The sequence below is a fragment of the Megalobrama amblycephala genome, unplaced genomic scaffold (genome assembly GCF_018812025.1).
Source record: "Megalobrama amblycephala isolate DHTTF-2021 unplaced genomic scaffold, ASM1881202v1 scaffold418, whole genome shotgun sequence".
Classification (NCBI taxonomy): domain Eukaryota; kingdom Metazoa; phylum Chordata; class Actinopteri; order Cypriniformes; family Xenocyprididae; genus Megalobrama; species Megalobrama amblycephala.
In genome coordinates this window covers 142,911-165,419 of record NW_025953367.1, presented here as the reverse complement: position 1 = coordinate 165,419, position 22,509 = coordinate 142,911, and the positions used below count along the sequence as shown (strand labels likewise).

The 22,509-nt window shown below is 38.9% G+C and overlaps 2 protein-coding genes across 2 annotated transcripts; one reads left to right on the top strand and one right to left on the bottom strand.

Annotated features, from left to right (window-relative positions):
* The first annotated feature begins 2,187 nt into the window (after window positions 1–2,187).
* LOC125261496 (GTPase IMAP family member 9-like) lies at window positions 2,188–7,505 on the top strand. Its single transcript, XM_048180052.1, has 5 exons — window positions 2,188–2,252; window positions 5,603–5,667; window positions 5,748–5,783; window positions 6,370–6,405; window positions 6,497–7,505. The coding sequence occupies exons 4-5, from the start codon at window positions 6,390–6,392 to the stop codon at window positions 7,318–7,320; spliced, it is 840 nt and encodes a 279-aa protein (XP_048036009.1). The 5' UTR covers window positions 2,188–2,252; window positions 5,603–5,667; window positions 5,748–5,783; window positions 6,370–6,389; the 3' UTR covers window positions 7,321–7,505.
* A 6,448-nt stretch (window positions 7,506–13,953) lies between these two features.
* On the bottom strand, window positions 13,954–22,282 carry LOC125261486 (C-type lectin domain family 4 member M-like). Its single transcript, XM_048180045.1, has 5 exons — window positions 22,059–22,282; window positions 21,357–21,668; window positions 14,632–14,747; window positions 14,443–14,561; window positions 13,954–14,198 (listed from the first exon to the last, which is right to left on the bottom strand). The coding sequence occupies exons 1-5, from the start codon at window positions 22,267–22,269 to the stop codon at window positions 14,066–14,068; spliced, it is 891 nt and encodes a 296-aa protein (XP_048036002.1). The 5' UTR covers window positions 22,270–22,282; the 3' UTR covers window positions 13,954–14,065.
* Between the last annotated feature and the right edge of the window lie 227 nt (window positions 22,283–22,509).

The following is a 22,509-nucleotide window of genomic DNA, read 5'->3' as shown; positions in this document are numbered from 1 at the left end:
GATAATTGATTGATGATTGAGTGATGATTGACAATTAGTGGAGACACCTGATGATAATAAGCAGAATCATTGAAGAAACAACAAGAGAAAAAGAGAGAGACACAACAACTACAACTGACTTCCAGCCATTAAACATTATTACACTTATTATTAACCAGTTTGATTTGATTTCTGTCATACATCAACAAAAGTTCTTATTGAGAATGAACAGATGTTTAGATGATAATGTTTTAATGAAAGTTTAGTTTGAAGTCACCATGATGGTGAAAAGCATTTCCTTTAGTTGGGCTCTTGACTCTATTTGTTAACATTAATTTATCTCTGACTGCTCCAACTTTGTGTTTGTAGAGCACATTTGTTATGGTCAATAAAACTATGATCTGAGCTGTGTTTCCCAAAAGTGCTGTGAGCCAAAGTTGATCAATTTAGCTTTACAATGCTTTGGGAAGCACAGTCATAATGGTTGTGTTTTCTCATTGTGAAATGGCCAGATTCATTGGTGACATCCAGTATTAACTGGTGATATAGAGGTTATATTATTTCTTTATAGTAAATCTCTGTTACCGCTTGAGATCCAGCAGAGCTTTTATGATCTGAAGGGTTTTTTTGAAACACACACAGAGACATCAAGAATCAGCATATGACCCTCAACAATGGTGACAATCAAACAAAGTGCTTCATGTTGCAGTGCATGATGGGAGCCACCAATCAAAACTCATCCATGGCTCCCATCATGCATTGCTGCATGAATAAATTATGCAGCTGAATTATCCTGATAGATTGTTCATGTTTGCTTTTATTTTTCTGTTGTTTTGTTGTGACAGTAGCTTGTTTTGTGTTGTTCAGAGTTGATCTGTTTGTCAGTATTTTGTATTTATTTATCGTCACCATTCTTGAGAATCAGATGCTGATTCTTGATGTCTGTGTGTGTTTAAACACTGAAGCTTCAGTGCATAATGTATTCTTAAAAAAAAAAAAAAAATAAAGTCATACTATTGTTGGATCCGAAGCTGTAAAATCACAGGACTACAATCATTAATACTAAAGCTTCACATCAAACACACAATCAGAGATTTTGACTCTAAACGACATCAGGTCATCGCATGACGATAATATCATAAAAATATATTGGGACTGGATCATATTTTCTCTGACCATAACAAATGTGTTTCACAAACACAAATTTGAAGCAGCCAGAAAAAAATTAATAATAAAAGGTAAAGAGTCAAGAGCCCAACTAAAGCAAACGCTGACCTCTTTCATGGTGACTTGAAATGAAACATTCATAAAACATTAATTAACACCTTTTTTCTCTCTTTCCTTCACTGATTCTGCTTATTATCATCAGGTGTCTCCACTAATTGTCAATCATCACTCAATCATCAATCAATTATCTCATTAACTTTAACACTGCTTCAGTGTTACTTTTTAACACCCGGCAAGATGGAGTCATATGGAATGTTTAAAAATGTGTTTAAAATGAATATGTACACTTTGGGTGTTAATTTAACACTGGGGATTTTGCTGTGCAGTGTCTTTACGGTTACTTTTCCTGTGTAGGCTACAGCTTTCTCTACATTGAACGAGATTATAACGTTATTGCCTGATGCTGATGTACAGATCAAACGTTAAATCTGAGGTAGACATATATTTCTCTCTGTTGTTTAGTTTCCTTAACTTTATATCGCAGCGCTGTGTTGTAATACTAAGGTTTCCCTCATACTTCATAGGATTCCCCTGTTCAGGACATATAAAACGCTTAACACAGCTTAATGGACTCGTACAGTGATATAAAAGACCAAACTCGCACCTTTTGTGATTTTTAAATTGAAAAAAAAAAAAAACGTTTCTGTTAGCTGGGAGGCAGAGATGCAGATCTAAGTGCAAGGTTTTATTAAAACATACAACAAAACAAACACAAGAACAGGAAACCAGGGAACTGATATTCAAACTATTTTAAAAGAGAGCAATGAATTGTTTCCATGTTTTATTAAAAGTTGCCATGTGTATAAATAGCAGACAGTAGGAAGATATTTAAGTTATGCCCTGTTTGCACTAAACACACTTTTTTTTTTTTTTACTGTGGGGAATGTGTATATGCAGGCATGTTTGTTCATTATTCAAATCAGGTCAGTAGGAGGAGTAAATGTGTTTCTTTCTTTCCTTTTCGACTCATACGTATGTCCTCTCCTCTCCACTGAGCTGAACTTCACATTCAGGCAGCATTTTACACAATAATCCAACCATATCAAGTAAGATTATTATTATTATTATTATTATTATTCATACTTCTTAAAGTAAAAACATGCTTGTATTGAATTATATATATGACATGTGCATGCTTACAAATTAACTGTGAATTTGAAAGCTTTGCAGATAAATGCATTTGAATGATTTTATTCATTAAAATTATTTAGTCTGACTCATTTTGCTATAAAGTTATGGAGACAAAAATGTGTGATGTCACTGCTGAATATTTTCTAAAACCACAATATTTGAAAGGCACAGAATTTTTATGGCTTCCTGATTTTTATATATATACGATATATATATATATGATCAGAAATAGTGATCGTTCTTGTTAGAAAAATGAAAAGATTTATGTACTGCATGTCCTGATATATAATAAACATTATAAACAATGGCAAATATGATCTAAATTGGCCAAACCAAAAACTGTTGTCAGTTTATTCTGTTTGCCTGAATCTGAATACACAAACATTTGATTCACAGCTCTGTACATTTTTTCAACTGCAACTATATGCTGCGATTATTATATAAAGGTTACTTGAAAATCACGGGCAGGTGTGTTTGAGCAGGGTTGGCATGGCTTAAAGGGATCCATTGTATTCAAGCTTCAGGACACAATCAGAACACACAGATTCAGATAACCTAAGCTTCAGTTTGATGATAATGGTTATTGTTATTTTAGTTAATTGCTTTTATTATCATTAAATCATCTTACTGCATTTGAAGCTAAATTGGCAATGGAAAATTATTAGCACATGCAACAGTCACAAGTACAATAAATAAAACAAAAAGAATACATTATATTTTTGTTTGTTTGTTTGTTTTTTAACTGTCCTAACTATCCTACACAATAACTAGTCAGTTGGTGTCTTAAGGGTGACAATGAGAAACATAGTCAGGGTTGTTTCTCAATACAACATTCCTATTGAGTCATTAGAGCTCCTCTAACGGGAAAGACTGTAACTAAGAAGCATGCAAACTTTTGTCTAGATACATATTGCTGTTGATTGTATTGTGTCTATTCTGTATTCTTTCTTGCTCACTCGACAAGGATGTGCTAAAAATGGAAAAGTTTTTCTTTCGCGTTTTTCATGTTTTTCACACAACAATGTTGTCAAATGATCCTCATTCACGCGGATCCACGAAAGCAACTAAAAACGCTGTATTACTCATGCCTGGCCAGTAGTTGGCGATGTCACTTTGTAAAGATAAAAATATTGTTTTCAAAAACTTGCACTTTGAAACCAATCTTCAAAACGTTTTGTTTTCAAGCCCCGAAACACTGTTGTCATGTAAATGAATGGCCAAATTGCATAAAAAGTTTTCCAGTTTGAGTTGAAAACGGTGTTGTGTAAACAGCCCTTAAACCTGCAGTCCTGGAGAGTTTAGGTTCAGCCTTAATTAAACACATCTGAATCATCTAATCAAGGTTTTATGCGTTAGGTCTTGCCAAAATAATGGATCCTTCATAGGAATGCAAGAAAAATAGCTCCGGGTTGAAACAAAACTCTGCAAGACTGTAGTTCACCAAAGTATTATTGAGACAATGACTGATTGATCTGTACAGTTGAAACAGTACATTTCTGCACATATATATATACAGTGGGTACGGAAAGTATTCAGACCCCCTTAAATTTTTCACTCTTTGTTATATTGCAGCCATTTGCTAAAATCATTTAAGTTCATTTTTTCCCCATATTAATGTACACACAGCACCCCATATTGACAGAAAAACACAGAATTGTTGACATTTTTGCAGATTTATCAAAAAAGAAAAACTGAAATATCACATGGTCCTAAGTATTCAGACCCTTTGCTCAGTATTTAGTAGAAGCACCCTTTTGATCTAATACAGCCATGAGTCTTTTTGGGAAAGATGCAACAAGTTTTTCACACCTGGATTTGGGGATCCTCTGCCATTCCTCCTTGCAGATCCTCTCCAGTTCTGTCAGGTTGGATGGTAAATGTTGGTGGACAGCCATTTTTAGGTCTCTCCAGAGATGCTCAATTGGGTTTAAGTCAGGGCTCTGGCTGGGCCATTCAAGAACAGTCACGGAGTTGTTGTGAAGCCACTCCTTCGTTATTTTAGCTGTGTGCTTAGGGTCGTTGTCTTGTTGGAAGGTAAACCTTCGGCCCAGTCTGAGGTCCTGAGCACTCTGGAGAAGGTTTTCGTCCAGGATATCCCTGTACTTGGCCGCTTTCATCTTTCCCTCGACTGCAACCAGTCGTCGTGTCCCTGCAGCTGAAAAACACCCCCACAGCATGATGCTGCCACCACCATGCTTCACTGTTGGGACAGTATTGGACAGGTGATGAGCAGTGCCTGGTTTTCTCCACACATACTGCTTAGAATTAAGGCCAAATAGTTCTATCTTGGCCTCATCAGACCAGAGAATCTTATTTCTCACCATCTTGGCAAACTCCCTGCGGGCTTTCATGTGTCTTGCACTGAGGAGAGGCTTCCGTCGGGCCACTCTGCCATAAAGCCCCAACTGGTGGAGGGCTGCAGTGATGGTTGACTTTCTACAACTTTCTCCCATCTCCCGACTGCATCTCTGGAGCTCAGCCACAGTGATCTTTGGGTTCTTCTTTACCTCTCTCACCAAGGCTCTTCTCCCCCGATAGCTCAGTTTGGCCGGACGGCCAGCTCTAGGAAGGGTTCTGGTCGTCCCAAACGTCTTCCATTTAAGGATTATGGAGGCCACTGTGCTCTTAGGAACCTTAAGTGCAGCAGAAATGTTTTTGTAACCTTGGCCAGATCTGTGCCTTGCCACAATTCTGTCTCTGAGCTCTTCAGGCAGTTCCTTTGACCTCATGATTCTCATTTGCTCTGACATGCACTGTGAGCTGTAAGGTCTTATATAGACAGGTGTGTGGCTTTCCTAATCAAGTCCAATCAGTATAATCAAACACAGCTGGACTCAAATGAAGGTGTAGAACCATCTCAAGGATGATCAGAAGAAATGGACAGCACCTGAGTTAAATATATGAGTGTCACAGCAAAGGGTCTGAATACTTAGGACCATGTGATATTTCAGTTTTTCTTTTTTAATAAATCTGCAAAAATGTCAACAATTCTGTGTTTTTCTGTCAATATGGGGTGCTGTGTGTACATTAATGAGGAAAAAAATGAACTTAAATGATTTTAGCAAATGGCTGCAATATAACAAAGAGTGAAAAATTTAAGGGGGTCTGAATACTTTCCGTACCCACTGTATATATATATATATATATATATATATATATATATATATATATATATATATATATATATATATATATACACTATGAAAAATATATGTAGAAATGTTTACTCTTTAAGACAATGTTTAACACAATTTGTCATTTTAAGGAAGGTGAAACATCCTAAACTGTAACCAGGCTTAACATAAAGAGCTACACCGGTAAATTAGTAAGGTACTTGTTATTAACTTTTCTTTTCCTCATGTTCTGTGTTGGTTTAATCTTATCAAAATACTAACACGTTTTGTGTTCAGGTTCAGCTGAACTGTCAACATTCTTCAACTAAATAAGTAAGTATGGATTTCCTGGTCAAAGATTAAATCTAGTCCTTGATATCAGAAAATGTTTTGTTTTTTTTTTGCCAAGGAAGGAATGGCAGTGATAATTTACTCATAATTAGTCATATAGTTTGACCAATGGTTTTCAAATAAAAATCTGTTTTATTACATAATTTAATTCATTGCCTTTTCTTGGTTATTTTTTAGTTTTTATCACAAGCACAGATGTAGTTTGTCTTCGCTTAGCCAGTCAAAATGCTTTGAGGCCTGTCTGTTTGTTGAGAGGATGCTGTTTTTCTAGTGTGACCAGTTTAAAAAGCCCAGCCGACATAAGCAAGCATGAATGTGTGTCAGCCCAGGCAGTAATATGATCTCTACTCACATATACCTAACCACGTTTGTGGATCCATTTATTGTGCTGTGTAGACTCGACAGAGACCAACATGAACTACATAGAGAAATGCATTATTAGAAGACATATTACTGTACTTATGAAAACAAACCTTGTTTTTATTTTATTTTATTTTATTTTATTTTATTTTATTTTATTTTATTTTATTTTATTTTATTTTATTTTTAAATCTAATTAAATTCACAGGCAAAAAGCTGAGGAACAGCATGGAACTTCCTCTAAGTAAGTATTGAAAATTTCAAGCCATCATTTCTTCATGCATCCATTGATCCATCCATCCATCCATCAATACATCCATCTGTATTATTTACAGTGTCAAGTGTGAATATTATGCTGTTGGGCTCGACTGGATCAGGAAAGAGTGCGACAGGAAACACCATCATAGGTGGAGATAGAAAACTATTTGAAGAAGATTTTTCTCCTGAGTCTGTAACCAGATTCTGTGATTCAGAAGATACAGAGGTGGATGGACAAACAATCACAGTGATCGACACTGCAGGACTCTCTGATACATCGAAGAAAATTACAGATGTTCAAATTGAAATAGAGAAGATATTACAGAGTACAAATAATGGTATTGATGTGTTTCTGCTGGTGATCAAACTGGGTCAGACATTCACAGAGAAGGACAGTAAAATAGTGCAGTGGATCAAGGATAATTTTGGAGCAAAGGCCTTAAATCACACAATATTGCTCTTTACTCATGGAGACCAGTTACATATATCAGTGGAGAGATACCTGAATAAATCTGAAAAACTGCAGTCGGTTGTTGATCAGCATTCAGGACGCTATCATGTTTTTAACAACAAAGATAAAGATCGATCTCAGGTCACTGAGCTTCTGAAAGACGTCAACAAACTGAGGAAAACTCCTGGATACAAGAGATACACTGAGCAGGACTATAAGGAGACTCAGGATAAAATTGTACACAAGAAATGTCTCACTGGAACAGTAAAAGGTGGAGGAGTAGGAGGTGTATTGGGAGGAGCAGGATGTGCAGTAGCTGCTAAAGCAGGAGCAGTTGCATTAACTGTAGGAAAAGCAGCAGTAATAGGAGCAGCAGGAGGTGCAGTTCTGGCAGCAGCAGCAGCTGGTGCTGGAGTGTATTTTTTTGCAAGAAAATGTATTCAGAGGTAAAAAAAAAAAAAAAAGGGATTAAAAGACCCTCAGCATAACTAAAATAACTCTTGTATATAATATTAATAGAACAAAAACATTTGAAAACACATTTACTGTCACAACGACTCATTACAACCAATGCTTCAAAATGGATATACACATATATACAATCAAAATGGAGTTTTTTTATTATATATATATATATATATATATATATATATGGTATTTTGTAATTTGTTATCTTGTTTTTTTTTTTTCAAATAGTGTAATGCCTTTATTCACAATTTCCTTCTATACTTTCCCTTCATTTGAAAGGACCTATAATAAAATGTAAGATGTAAAATTATCTGTTTTCATGCATATTGTGTAATTTAAAGGTGCCCTAGAACACTATATCACAAGATGTAATATAAGTCTAAGGTGTCCCCTGAATGTGTCTGCGAAGTTTCAGCTCAAAATACCCCATAGATTTTTTATTATATGACGTTTTATCTCCTCTGTCGTTGTTTATCAACTGGGACTTATAGTACTTTTGATGTTCAGTTGTTTCTGCTCTCTTTGGACAATCCAGTGTTTTTTTCAATGATATATCGGCCACCTCATGTACACAAGGATTTTCTCAATGAATTTGCTGAATTTATGGGGGAAATTTTCACTAATCATGATAGAATTTTGATTTTAGGGGATTTTAACATTCACGTCTGCTGTGACTCCAAGCCACTTTCAAAAGACTTTCTTAATCTGCTTGACAGTTTTGACTTTGACAATGGGTGTCTGCACCACTTTGTGTGTCCTTGAAGTGAAGTGTAGTTATCTCCCTGAGTTAATTTTAAAAAATAGCCATAAACCAAATATCCTTTTTTCCACTATTGAATCTGATCTTCACCCAAATGTTAATCTGTTTCCCGAGACATCGGTCTCTCTTTGTGAAGATTTTGCAAGACATTTTAATGATAAGATTTCCCAAATTACATCTTTGTTGCCTCTGTCATCATATAAATTGTCTGATATTCCTATCTCCCCTTCCCCGTCTGTCTTTGAGCCTGTAAATTTAAATACTCTGATTACTTCAGATTACGTCTTCTCTGAAACCTACTACGTGCCCCCAGGATGTAATTCTGGTACGTTTCCTTGGACAAATTATTGAGACCGTTGGCCCTGACTTATTGTCCATTATTAACAAATGTCTCTATACTGGCACTGTACCTGGCGACTTTAAACTTGCCACGGTGCGGCCTCATCTTAAAAAACCTAGTTTGGATCCCGCATTACTGGCTAACTTTCGTCCTATTTCAAACTTGTCTTTTTTTTCCTAAAATTTTAGAGAAGGTGGTTCTAAATCAACTTCAATCTTACTTGACTATAAATTAAATTTCTGAAAAATTTCAACCTGGTTTTAAATCCTGTCACAGTACTGAGTCAGCTCTTTTACGAGTTTTGAATGATATCATGGTGATTACTGACTCTGGGCGGCTCTGGTTCCGTTAGACCTCAGTTCTGCCTTTGATTTAGTTGACCATAATACACTTTTATCACGTCTTGAAACATGTGTTGGTCTTCGGGGCACGGTGTTGCAGTGGTTTCATTCTTATCTTACTAATAGGAGGTATGTTATTAGCATTGGAAACCAATCCTCATCTGAAATACATCTAAAGTCTGGTGTCCCCCAGGGTTCGATTCTTGGTCCAGTACTGTTTTCCCTTTATATGCTTCCTATAGGATCTATTTTTAATAAGTATGGGGTCTCTTTTCACCTGTATGCTGACGACACACAACTTTACATCCCCTTGAAGCGTGATAATAAACAGGCTTTAAAGCCTATTTTAGACTGTTTGGACGAACTAAAACTTTGGTTTTCAAGTAATTTTTTAAGCCTCAATGAGAGTAAAGGGGCTCGCACACCGGACGCGAAGCTCAGCGCCGTGACACGTCTTAAAATTCGAACGCATTGTTTTCTGTTGTTCATAGAAAACAACGCGTTTGAATTTTAAAGACGTGTCGCGGCGCTGCGCGGCACTGAGCTTCGCGTCCGGTGTGCGAGCCCCTTGAGACTGAATTTATTTTGTTTGGCTCAAATGACCACTGTCCACATGATTTCATTTCTGAACGTCTTACTCCATACAGCACTACATGTGTAAGAAATTTAGGTGTCTGGTTTGATAATAATCTTAAATTTGATAAACAGATAAGTGCTGTCGTTAAGTCCTTCGTCTTCTTACAAAGGTGAAGCCATTTTTGTCTCTAAAGAAGCTTGAAATGGTTATGCATGCTTTAGTAACATCTCGATTGGATTACTGCAACTCATTGTATATCGGTGCTCCTCAATCTTGTGTTTCACATCTACAGTTGGTCCAGAATGCAGCGGCTTGGCTTCTTTATGGGAAGCATAAACACGAGTCTATTACACCAGTTTTGATTTCATCGCATTGGCTGCCAGTCGAATATAGAATTGATTTTAAAATTGTATTATTTGTCTATAAATCTCTTCACAATATCTCTCCACAGTACCTATCAGATTTGCTACACCCATATACTCAATCAAGAGCACTCAGATCAGCTGATTCTGGGTTATTGCGAGTTCCCAGGGCACGTCTCAAAAACAGAGGTGATCGTGCTTTTTCTGTTATTGGCCCAAAGTTGTGGAATAGTCTCTTCAACTCTGTCTATTTTTAAGTCTACTCTTAAAACTTATTACTTCTCCCTGGCTTTCAACATCTCCTGACTTGCTGTGCAATGATTGTATATTTTAATGCACCTCATCCATTTTACAGTGTTTGTTCTATAGATTGTCTTATTGTTTGTAATCCTGTTGACTGTTCTGTTTCGCATACCCTGTGCAGCACTTTGGTCGACTTCGGTTGTTTTAAATGTGCTATATAAATAAACATTGTATTGTATTGTTTTGTATTGTATGTTCTTAGAACTTACAAATCAACGTTCTTACACTCTCAAAAGGGATGTGTTAAAAACAACTCAACCTGTGTTATTTCTTAACACACCTGTGTGTTTAGTTAAGGACAACACATGTTGTGTTACTCATCCAGTGTGTTATTCTTAACACAGGCAGTGTTAAAATATTTAACACACTAATGTGTCATAAATAACACAGGTTTGTGTCAGAAGTGCTTTAACCAGTTTAACAAAATGAATGCAATACAAAGCATTAAATATGTATTTATTAACTTGACTGGTACATGAACATTAAGTCAATATTCATAAATACCATTTGCGAAGGCCTAACCATCAGACATTACTGCATCGCGTCTCCTATAGAGAAAATACCAGAAAGGACGAGAGGTCGCTATGTAAACTCACCTTGACCGTCTGAAAATTTCACAAACAACAACAAAAAGGGAGACATAGTCTCTAATAACAAATGAATCCAAATACCAGACTGTTGAATTCTAAATCAAAATTAAGTTGAAAGAACATTTGAGGAACGTCATACCTTTGAAAACACGTCCCTAACATCAAGAAAACTGGACTTTTGTTGTTGTTGTCGATGTCATTTGTGTTCCTGTAAATTTCTTTATACGTGATCTGTTTTATTTGTGATCACCTCTTTTGTTCAAAGCCTCAAACTGCCACCAGAGGTCACCATCTCCTGCTACTGACATCAACCTTGATGAGTGTCATCTGTAAATCACAATCATTCATCTTCATGTGTATGTTGTTTTTGTCAGGTTTTGGTGAGGGAAGGAGCGAGGACTCAATAATGCAGGTTGAAGGGCTCTTTATTAATAAAAAATAAAACAAAACACAACAAACTGCAAACACACTACCTCGTGGGGGAAAATAAGACTTGACTTGACTTGACTCAACCGTGCACTCACAATAAAGACGCAAAACAAAACCCAGAAACATGCTAGACAGAAGTGACAGAACCCTGACAGTTTTATCCTGTACTGTGTTCAAAGTTCTTAATGTTTGAAATATAATTCTGAACACAGCAATTCCTGCATCTCTTCTGGTTTCTTCTGTCCCTGTTCACTTTAATAAAAAGCAAAGAGTCAAACTGCTCAACTAAAGGAAACACTAATCATCATAATGGTGACATTTTCAATAAAACATCAATGCCTAAACCTCTGTTAGTTCTCAAAAAGAATTGCAGACAAAACGAAGTCAGTCTGGTTTGTAATAAGAGAGATTTAATGTCTTTTCAGTTCATTTCATCTAAAGGCCTGTACACACTGGGACGAATATCGCACGCGATTATCGCTGACGTTTAACGCCTCATGACTAAACAAAGGGCGCCAATGTGAGTATGCACACCGACACGAAAAACGTCATTTTTAAATAACGCCTCGGGTTTGTTTTTTGTCGACCAATGAGTGTGCCGCTTTTGTTCACATGCCTGGAGCTGCTGAAGTTACAGTAAAACACGACTTGGTGGCGCTCAAGCACAAAACGGTCTTGCCGAGCACACAGTGATACCAAAACGATGAAGAGAAAGTAAGTAGACAAGGAAGATCCCTACAAACTATCCCTGCGTCTCAAACAGCTCCCTAGCTTCCTAGGTTGTGTATCAGTATACTATTTAAATGAATGTGGCCGAGTCCCTTATCAGTGCCCTGACTACTGAACTAGGGAGCTGATTGAGACGCACGCTATGGGTGCTCTGCCACTTCTTGGCCACACCAATAGATGTGCATTATTTCTGTATTTTTACTGTTTTTTTTTTTTTTTCTTTTACATTCAAGAAATATAGTTGAGAATGTCTATTTCATAAATATGTTTATTTGCACTACCGTTTCTGTGTGCAGGTTATAGTCATTCACAAGCCGATTTTAAAGAATTAAACCTTGAGGAAGTGTCACAAGGAGACCACTGATCTCTATATGTAGTTATTATCGCTCAGTGAACGGGATGCATTTTCACACCGAATGTATTTAAATATTCTTATAGTGATAACTAAAATGTTTTAATATACTAAAATGCAATGCTATTATAGTTAATAGTATAATATAATTCAATAGATATAATTAGTGGTGATCGGTAGTCCAAATATAATAGAAAGCTTATTTTTACCATAGTTTGCTATTGGAGAATACTATGATGGAAACAAATTGGCAGTAGTCTGCGCATAGAGTCCATACTGCCCTGCAAACAAGCCCACGTAGGGCTGCCAGCGCAGGGCCCCTGAGAATTTGCTCATTGGCAAAACGTTGGCCCCTTAGCTCTGGCCCTGCATGGGCAGCCCTCACTTAGGTCCAATCCCAATTCTATTTTATACCCCTTCGCCTGCCCCTTCTCCCTTCCCCTTGCCCCTTGAAACAGAGTGTCAAGGTGTAGGGGTGAAAATATTCCCCTAAGAAATGGGAAACCACTACTACACCATTACACAAGTCATCATACCTAGTTTCTTTTATTAGTGTCCTGTAACATTTAACCAGTATAAACAGCAATGAAGTGTGCATATCAACAGAAATCAGGCGTTAGCACGTTTAACAGATTAATCACTCCCAACATTGTTTTGCGTTGTATTGGACGACGCTCTGTTTCAGTTCGAAAACGAATGAGCCTTTGAGTTTCCCAAGACTGGTGAAGCCACTTTTCCATCGGGCCAAGCTGTTTGTTTAACCGTTGCATTTCGTGCCGCGCCGGCCGATACAGATATGGTTTCGTTTTCTACTGTGACGCTGTGATAACGGAGCTCATTGCAAAGTAATATAAATGAGTCAGTTGTTGCCTTGGTAATGCAAGAGTTTACAGACGATAAGAGATGCAAATAGCGACTGCGCTATGAAGGATGACCAGATATTTCTTTTATCTGTATCACTCATTTGTGTTCACATCATTCAAATAGCACGTTTAGCAAGCTATGTAGAAACCGGCAGCCAGATTACACATAAGTGATTGATCCTGAGTGGGAATATCACTACCATGATCACTACACACATTCTAGCAGCACGGTACTCAGTGTATGCAGGGAAATTTCTCTTACCCCTTTGTTCGAAGTGTGGTCCCGAAAAATCTTCTTTGAAGGGCTATCTGGCCCTTCCCCTTACCCCTACCACTCCTGCCAAAAGTGAATCGAGACACCCCAACCCTTCACGTGAACGCGCAAAATGAAGGGGTAAGGGGTAGAAATGGGATTGGGCCTTAGCCTCCAGGAAGCCTTACTACTGGTTCATTGAAAATAATAAAGTTTGAAGTCACCGTTATTGGAGGTAAGAGCATGCTTTAGTTGGGCTCTTGACCCTTGACTTCTTAACTTTAATGTTTCTCTGGCTGTTGTAACTGTGTTTTCACTGATCTCACCCAGAGTCTGATCTGTAATTGTCTATTTTATTAAAAAGGAGTAAAAATCAAAAGCAGTTTCACAGACACTCAATAACAGAATAATCGCGTGAATTAGTGTAATCAGGGACACTTCAGACTTCTGCAGCTTCATCTCAACACTTGATAATGTATGATAACAGCTAGAAGAAGGTCATATTAACATAGAGCTGTTTGTAATGGAGAAAGACATGAACACATCAGAGGTTTCGTGTCCCAGTCCAGATCACCCCAATTCACACTGTGAGAAACTGGATGTGAGTTTATTAAAGCAACAAGAAAATAATGGCACTTTTACATTTTCTTTACATGTGAATATACACTATTGATTTGTACATTACAGAAAATTATAAATCAAATTGATATCATGAAAGTGGTTTATATAAAATGAAATTAAAGGCATAAACCTCAATCAGAAATTATGTGATCACAATATGAATGATCCTATAAAATAATACACCCAAAAACACAAATGGGATGAACCCTATTTCTCGCAAATCCCTTTTCTCTCGATGGAACAAGGGAGATCGTTCCAGTTCAGAACAGGATACGAAGGCATCAGTTCAACACAGTTCTCATTTCCACGCTCGTTATTCGGCTCACCTGTGTCCCAAAACCTGAATAACATGTATCAGATTTTCAATTATTCAGAACACCAAAATTCATGAATCAACTTGAATCTCAGTAGCAAAATAAGTAAAAGAATAAGAATTTTCTGTTAATAAAAATGATTCATAATAAGTTGCATTGCTGGTTGTGGAAGAGGTGTGACTTCAGATATTTCCTGATGGTTATGATGGATTTTTAAAACGATAATAAAAATACTAACCAAATAAATACTCGGTAGATTTTAGCACTTACCCTTGATTCAGTATTGAGTTATCCACCCATTTCATGTTGCCCTCCTGCTGTATGTCAGTCAAACCAATCCACACTCTTTCAGACGACATTCTTTCATTGACTAATGAAGTTATGTACCTCTGTATGTGAATAAAAACAGGATTAAGTGTGATTTCTCTCATTCATGAACAGACACTCACACAAACTCACCTGCTTCTCTTCACTCTTGATAATGACCAGATCAGCTCCTTGATCCCTGCAGTACTTCCTGCTGTCAGACCAGCTCTTTGACTCATTGGATATGAAAAACCAACCCCACAGATATCCTAACAGAAACACACTTTATAAAAACTGTATACGTAAAAGAAAAATGAAAGTAGGAAAAAGACACTACTTCCCCGCTAGAAATTTTACGTTCCCAGAACATCCCTGCTGTGCTTGTCAAAAAATTGAATTGAAAATTAGAGCTAGCTAAACTGATTAACAAAAGTAGCTGTTCAAACATGTCACGGTATGCACACAGACAAGATGTTAGGATCCAAGCGCAGCATTTATTGGGAAATCCAAAGTCGTAATCAGGCAGGCAAAGATCAAACTCAACAGAAAACAGTCCACAAAACAAAAAGCCAGAGATACAAAAAGTGCACGTAACAATACAACAAACCACAACCAAGGACAGAAACAACCGAGTATAAATAGACAGACACTAATGAACAAACACAAAACAGCTGGGTGCAATGACATGGGATAATGAGTCCAGGAGGTGAGTTATGGGTAATGTAGTCTAAGGTGAACAATGTCCATGTTGGAGTGCCCTCTGGTGGCTAAACAGGGCACTCCAACTCATGATCATGACAAAACAAAAATGGTAAAATTAAGGTTAAAAAAGAAAATTTTCTAATGTTTTACAAAAAAAAAAGCACTTTACATGTATTTACTGGATTATTATTATGGAACCTTTGCTGTAAAATGCAAATCTCTTGCAGTAAGTCATTAGCTGACAATAACACATGCATGAGTTAATATAACTACTGCATCAGCAACATTTACTGCCTTTAAGGCAGCAACATGCAGCACAACATCAGTGTTTCTCAGCTCATCACTGACTGAAGCACAGACTCTACTCTTCAGCACAATGGTGACCAACAAAACTCAGACAACAGAACATTAACCCTCAGGGGTCTGAGGATTTTTGGGACCCTGGAGAAGTTTTGACATGCCCTGACATTTGTGCTTTTTTCAGTTGTTCATAAACATATTAATGGAAAAAGTGTCATTACACTGTATTCAGCACAAACTAGGCTACAATAATATGTGAGGAGCATGTATGTACATGTTTGTGTTTTTAAAGGAATAACGTTTATGCATGGTTATTGAAAAAAAAAAAAAAACTTAAGTCACTGAAATAAAGCCAAAAAATATATATTAAATCTTTGTTCACAAGACTTCTGGGTATTTGAGGTTGTAGACTAGAGTTTTTGCTTCAAAATGAGGTAAAAAATTATGCTGCCTGCTTGTTCATATAAAACAATAGAGAGATTTAAATTTTCTAAAACATCTTTGGTCAAGAAACACAGTATGCGTGGAGGCGTGAATCCTCATGTATAATGGGTGATTCTCACCTGAGAAGACAAAAGAATCACATAATAATGACCTGAAATGACTTGCATATTAATGAGGCCTTTCAGTCAGGTAGGCTGTGAAAAAAACCTGTGAGACATTGAAGCTCAAGCTCATGGTGTATATCAAACATACAGAAAAACAGCAATACTGTGAAATATTATTACAATTTAAAATAATGGTATTCTATTATATTCTTTAAAATATAATGTATTTCTGTGTTGCAAAGTGTCTGAACAATAATGTTACCTCTACGGCATTTCATATAGGCTTTTAGCTTAAAAGCATGCACATTTGGAGAAATATTGATGGATTCTCATATGTTTGTCAATTTTCTATACAGAAGAGTAATATTTATTCAGGATTTATTGTCATTACTATGAGTGCTGGATACTGTGTTTTCAATTCATACTTGCAGCCGGAGGGTGCTCTGTACACCTTTAGTCCACAAATGCCTGAGCACTAAAGAAGAATAGGCAATCCATGAACTAACAGAACTAACAGAGGACAGAGATCGCTAACTATGGCTATTCAAAACACTTTTCAAGACAATAAATACACGATTGAGACGATGTATGCATGTATTGACTTAATTTGCGTCTGAATAGCGCTGGCTCCGTGGGCGTGGCCGCATTAGCGGATAATGAGCTGAATCATGGATTTCTGACATGACTCTCTTTTCATACAGATTACATAAACACAGAATGTTTGTTTTCGATTTGACTTACACGATTTAAAACCTGACATTTCAACGTTTTTTTAGACATAAGTCTAATTTTTTTGTGATTAGTATTCACTAAGTTACAGTTCATTTTATGAGAACTATCAGATTGGACTTTGTTCAGAGGGAGACGAGAGATCATGCATCATGTTAGTTTTCTTTATTTTACAAAAAGCACAACATTTTGTTTTTACTCTGAGTGTACACAAATAAAAGAAGATATTCCACAGATTAAAATGGTGTATAACTCTTAATTGTATGTGCAACATTAATGGAGTATTTTGAGTCTCTTTCACACTGGTAAGAAAAAAACCGCGGTGATATCGCCGGCGATACCCTCAGACCTCAGAGTGTTAACTCTCTGGGGTCTGAGGATTTTTGGGGCCCTGGAGAAGTTTTGACATGCCCTGACATTTGTGCTTTTTTCAGTTGTTCATAAACATATTAATGGAAAAAGTGTCATTACACTCTATTCAGCACAAACTAGGCTACAAAAATATGTGAGAAACATGTATGTACATGTTTGTGTTTTTGAAGGAATAACGTTTATGCATGGTTACTGAAAAAACAAAAAACTTAAGTCACTGAAATAAGGACAAAAAAATAAGACTTCTGGGTATTGGAGGTTGTAGACTAGAGTTCCCTTTCGATACTCCACTCGTACTGCGTATGGGGAAAGGTCTCCTTTTTCCCCATTACTGAAGCCTTTTTCAATAACGCAGTGTAACTGCATCATCATTGGTTCACTCATAGACAAGTTGTTGAACCAATGACGGCGCGGCATAGCTGCGCGGCCTATGGCGACAAAGCGTGTGAAAATTCCCGCCGAAATGGGCGGCAATTAGGGCTATATAAGGAGGCACATGCTCTTGTGGCACATGCAGAGCCCCTGGGCAAACCCCACGCAGAGGCTGCGCTCACCAGGACTTCATGTTCTCACTGCGAGGACATGAGTCTTGCCTCTCTGCGCTCGCGGATCGCCTTCTTCGCTGAAGGCGGTCCCGCTGCTCGTGCCCTCCCGTCTCCTTCCTCCCGTGAGCCGGCTAGGAAGAGACAGCGGGGTAGAGTGGATCAGCGCCCGGAGTTGTGCGAGCTCACGCCGACTCAGCCCCCGCGTACCTCGCCCTCTCCCACTAGAGAGCAGTCCCCCGTCCTGTTCTCCCTCCCTGAGCTGCGTCCCTCGGCAGAAGTGAGCGATCGCGTCTCTTTTGGCGGTTCGGAGGACGAGCCGCTTGATGACTCCATGTCCCTCGCGACTTCCGAGACTGAAGGTTAGGCCGGTGAGTCGGAGGACCCCGCCCATCTTCCCACGCTGGAGCCCATCGACTGCAAGCCGGGTATGGATGCCGAGCTCTTCCGCATCCTCTCGAAAGCAGTGGAGGAATTGGACCTCGAATGGGCCCCGCCAGAAGAGCCATCGTGGAACAGACTTGACGAGTGGTTCCTGCCGGGTCGTCACCAGGCCCCTCGCCAACGCTCCGGCCCGTTTTTCCCAGAGGTTCATGATGAGCTGACAAAGTCGTGGCGCGCCCCGTATTCTGCCCGCCTACGTACTACACACTATTCTGCTCTCACCACTGTGGACGGCTCTGAGGAGAAGGGTTACGAGCACCTTCCGCCCCTGGACGAAGCAGTGGCGGCTCACCTCTGTCCCCCCGCGGCTGTGGGCTGGAAAACGAAGAGGGCCCTTCCATCTAAGCCCTGCAGGACCACCTCTGCCCTGGCTGGCAGGGCCTATGTGTCCACAGGCCAAGCTGCCTCAACACTGCACACCTTGGCTATTCTCCAGGTGCTCCAGGCCAAGCTCCTCCGCTCTATGGACGAGTCCGGCGTTTATGCACCTGCCTTCCGTGACCTCCGCAGCGCCACTGACTTAGCCATGCATGCCACAAAGGCAACAGCCCAGGCCATCGGACGATCCATGGCCAGCCTGGTCGTGCTCGAGTGCCATTTGTGGCTCAACTTGACTGAAATTAAGGAGACAGACAAGATGTTCTTCCTGGACGCCCCGGTCTCTCCCTCCGGTCTCTTCGGGCCAGCAGTAGAGGGCTTTACAGGGCGCTTCACCGCAGCACAGAGGTCATCCCAAGCCATGCGACACTTCCTGCCTAAGCGCTCCAGTTCTGCATCTGCTTCCAGCCGCCCCAGGCCTGCGCCGGCTCAGCCGAGCAAGCCTGCCCCCTCTACCTCTCAGGCAGCGCCACCAAAGGAACAGCGCCAGCGTTCACGCCCCTCGAAGCGCTCTTCCTTCCCGAGGCCGCGTCAGGGACCCAGACGGAAGATCTCTCTGGACTCAGCGCCTCCTAAGTCTTCCTGATCCATCAGGAAGGAAGAGGATGGGGCAAAGTCTCGCCAAGGCCGGACCACCCCAAAAGCTCCTTCGTTCAGTCTCCCCTCCGCCCCGTTCAGTTCAGTTCCGGGCGAGGGAGATATGTTCAGTGTTGTGCTAACTGGGCCCAAATATGTTGCGTCCATGCAAAACGGACGAACACTAAAAATGTTTTACCTTCTCAAAGAAAGAGCAAATTTCCTCTTCCACTCTCTTCGGTGTGCGGGCCCCCAATCGGCGGTCTGTCATCCGACATCATTCAACCCCTTGTCATGCAGGTCGGGGCCATCCCCGGAGTGTCAAGCTGGGTCCTGAGGACCATAGGTCGGGGCTACTCGCTGCAGTTCGCTCAAAGGCCACCGCGCTTCAGCGGGGTGCTTCAGACTTCAGTAGTCACGGACGACGCACACGTCCTCCGAGCCGAAGTCGCAGCTCTGTTGGAGAAGGGAGCTATAGAAATAGTTTCTCCCTCACAGAGCGAGTCGGGGTTCTACAGCCATTATTTCCTGGTCCCCAAGAAAGATGGTCATCTCAGACCTATCTTAGATCTCAGACTCCTGAACCTTTCCCTCATGAGACGGAAGTTCAAGATGTTAACGCTGAAGCAGATCCTCGTGCAGATTTGCCCTGGGGACTGGTTCTGCTCACTGGACCTGAAAGATGCATACTTTCATATCCAGATAGCCCCCCATCACAGGGATTTCTTGAGATCCGCGTTCGAGGGTGTGGCATACCAATATACAGTCCTTCCCTTCGGGCTGTCCCTAGCTCCTCGCACTTTTAGCAAGTGCATGAACGTGGCACTTTCCCCACTGAGACAGATGAGAATTCGGGTTCTAAATTATCTTGATGACTGGCTCATTCTAACCCAGTCGCGAGCCGAGCTAGAGCATCACAGATCCGTGCTACTCAGCCACTTGGAGTGCCTGGGGCTCAGGGTCAATTTCGCCAAGAGCTCACTGCTCCCCAGCCAGCGTATAACATTCCTGGGTGCAGTTCTCGACTCTGCCAGTATGACGGCTATAGTCTTGCCAGAGCGCGCTCTGGCCATTCAGCAGCTTGCGGCCTCAGTCAGGAACAGAGCCTATCTCCCTCTGAAGCTCTTCCAGAGGATGTTAGGGCTGATGGCTTCCGCCTTCCCGGCTCTCTTTTCATACAGATTACATAAACACAGAATATTTGTTTTCCATTTGACTTACACGATTTAAAACCTGACATTTCAACGTTTTTTTAGACATAAGTCTATTTTTTGTGATTAGTATTCATTAAGTTACAGTTCATTTTCTGAGAACTATCAGATTGGACTTCGTTCAGAGGGAGATGACAGATCACGCTTCAGGTTAGTTTTCTTTATTTTACAAAAAACACAACATTTTGTTTTTACTCTGAGTTTACACAAATAAAAGAAGATATTCCACAGATTAAAATGGTGTATAACTCTTAATTGTATGTGCAACATTGACGGAGTATTTTGAGTCTCTTTCACACTGGTAAGAAAAAAACCGCAGTGGTATCGCCGGCGATACCTCAGACCTCAGAGTTTAAACATTAACAGATCTCTCTAGAGCTCAGCACCTTCACTCATTACAATCCAATATGACTTTATTTCTTTCATACAAAACTCCTTAATTTGATGTTGATTGTTCTGACCTGCTGTGATTTTTTATTTTTTATGTCATTATATTATAAATATTCAGACAGGATCATATAGACTCACACAGACATCAAGATTCTGTGTATTAACCTTAACAATGGTGACAAAATTTTCAGATAAATGGATTAACTCTGAACATCACAAAACAAGATACTAAAGTCACAAAAAAAGGTTCTTGTTTTTTGTCACCATTGTTGAGGTTCATACGCTAATTCATGATGTCTGTGCGAGTCTAAACGACACTGCTCAAAGCTGTCTATAATGAAGTTTAAAATCAGAATATTTGACTGTCATTAAAAAAAAAAGACATACATGACAATATTTTACTTTAATTTTACAATTTTTGTTTGGTAATTGCTTTTGCCAGTCATTATTATTTATTTTATTTTTTTTTTAAATTTCTTAATAATTTTTAATGCCATGTGTTTCACCTTTTTTTAATCTTTTTTTTTTTTTTTTTTACAGTGTACATTGTTTCAGTAAACAAGATGCTACAAAGAAAATGAACAGAATAAGAACCAAATCCTTTGTACACCTTCCCAGAAATTATGATATTTATGTCTATAAGGGAGCCTTATATGTGAGTTCACCAAAAACAGATCTGTACTAACCTTTTTCATAAGCTTTCTGTAGTTCATCACTCAGAGATGTCACGTTGCTTTCCAGCTCCAGTTTCTTCTGACTCAGAGAGGTGAAGTTGTTCTTCAGTTGGTCTTTTTCAGTCATTAGTTCAGTGTAATTGTGCTGTAATCTGTTGATGGTCTGATTGAACTCTTCAACTGTGTTCTTGTTACTCTTGAACAGAGATTCTCTCTCTGCTGCGACCATGAAGTACTGTGCTACTGCTATACTGCTGCCGACCAGCAGAAGAACACAAATGATCCCAAGACACACTGTCATCAACACCAAACACCTGCTTCCTCCTGACAAACATGAAGAAAACACACAATTAATACAATAATAAATTAATACAAATATAAAAGAATAAAAATACACTCTGTATTATAAGATATAACACCTAAAATCAACCTTCATTAAAAGCTGAAAGGTCTTTTTATAATAACAATCATGGAGAAATTAATATATTGTGAAATACGTAAACAAGAACATATGCTGAAAAAGTAAAAAAAATAAAAATAAAAATAATAATAATAATAATAATAATAATAATAATTCACTGAATTCAATTCATTGTTTTAATATTTTATATGTAAACAACATATTGTTCATAGAGAACAATGATTGAAATTTGATGTAATATTTCTCAGTTCCTCAAATACCATCTCATTCTTTAGAATAAACTTTCTACTTACTGCACTTTTGAGCTTTTACTTCATCCTGGCTGCGACTTGGTACTGGAGGTCTAGTTTGTTGAGCATTTCCTTCATCCTGATAGCGTCTTGGTAGTGGAGGTCCAGTTTGTGGATCTATTCTTTCATACTGGTTGCAACTTGGTAGTGGAGGTCCAGTTGCGATATCAGTATTTCTTTTTTCAAAATTTACATAATAGATGTCCGTTTCCATTATTTGCACTGTCTTACAGTTACAGTACAATATGTGTTCACATATGAGCTGTAGTTGAGTAAGTACAGTTTATTTAAATAGTATTGGCCAGCCCATTTCTGTGAAACCTGTGCAAAAGGTTTAAATGAAATGACGCTTAAGACCTTGATATCTGCTATGGAGCTGTTAGATTATTTACCTTTTTTTTTTCTTTTTTGTTTTGTTTTGTTTTGTAATGTTCTATAGGTCTATACATATGCT

Bases quoted from the DNA above. Each gene is read 5' to 3' on its own strand.
- LOC125261486 (XM_048180045.1), bottom strand. From the start codon at position 22,269: ATGGAAACGGACATCTATTATGTAAATTTTGAAAAAAGAAATACTGAT. The intron at 21,669-22,058 runs GTAAGTAGAAAG...CATGTTTGTCAG, and splicing joins AGTAAAAGCTCAAAAGTGCA to GAGGAAGCAGGTGTTTGGTG. The intron at 14,748-21,356 runs GTTAGTACAGAT...TGTTTCTGTTAG, and splicing joins ACAGAAAGCTTATGAAAAAG to GATATCTGTGGGGTTGGTTT.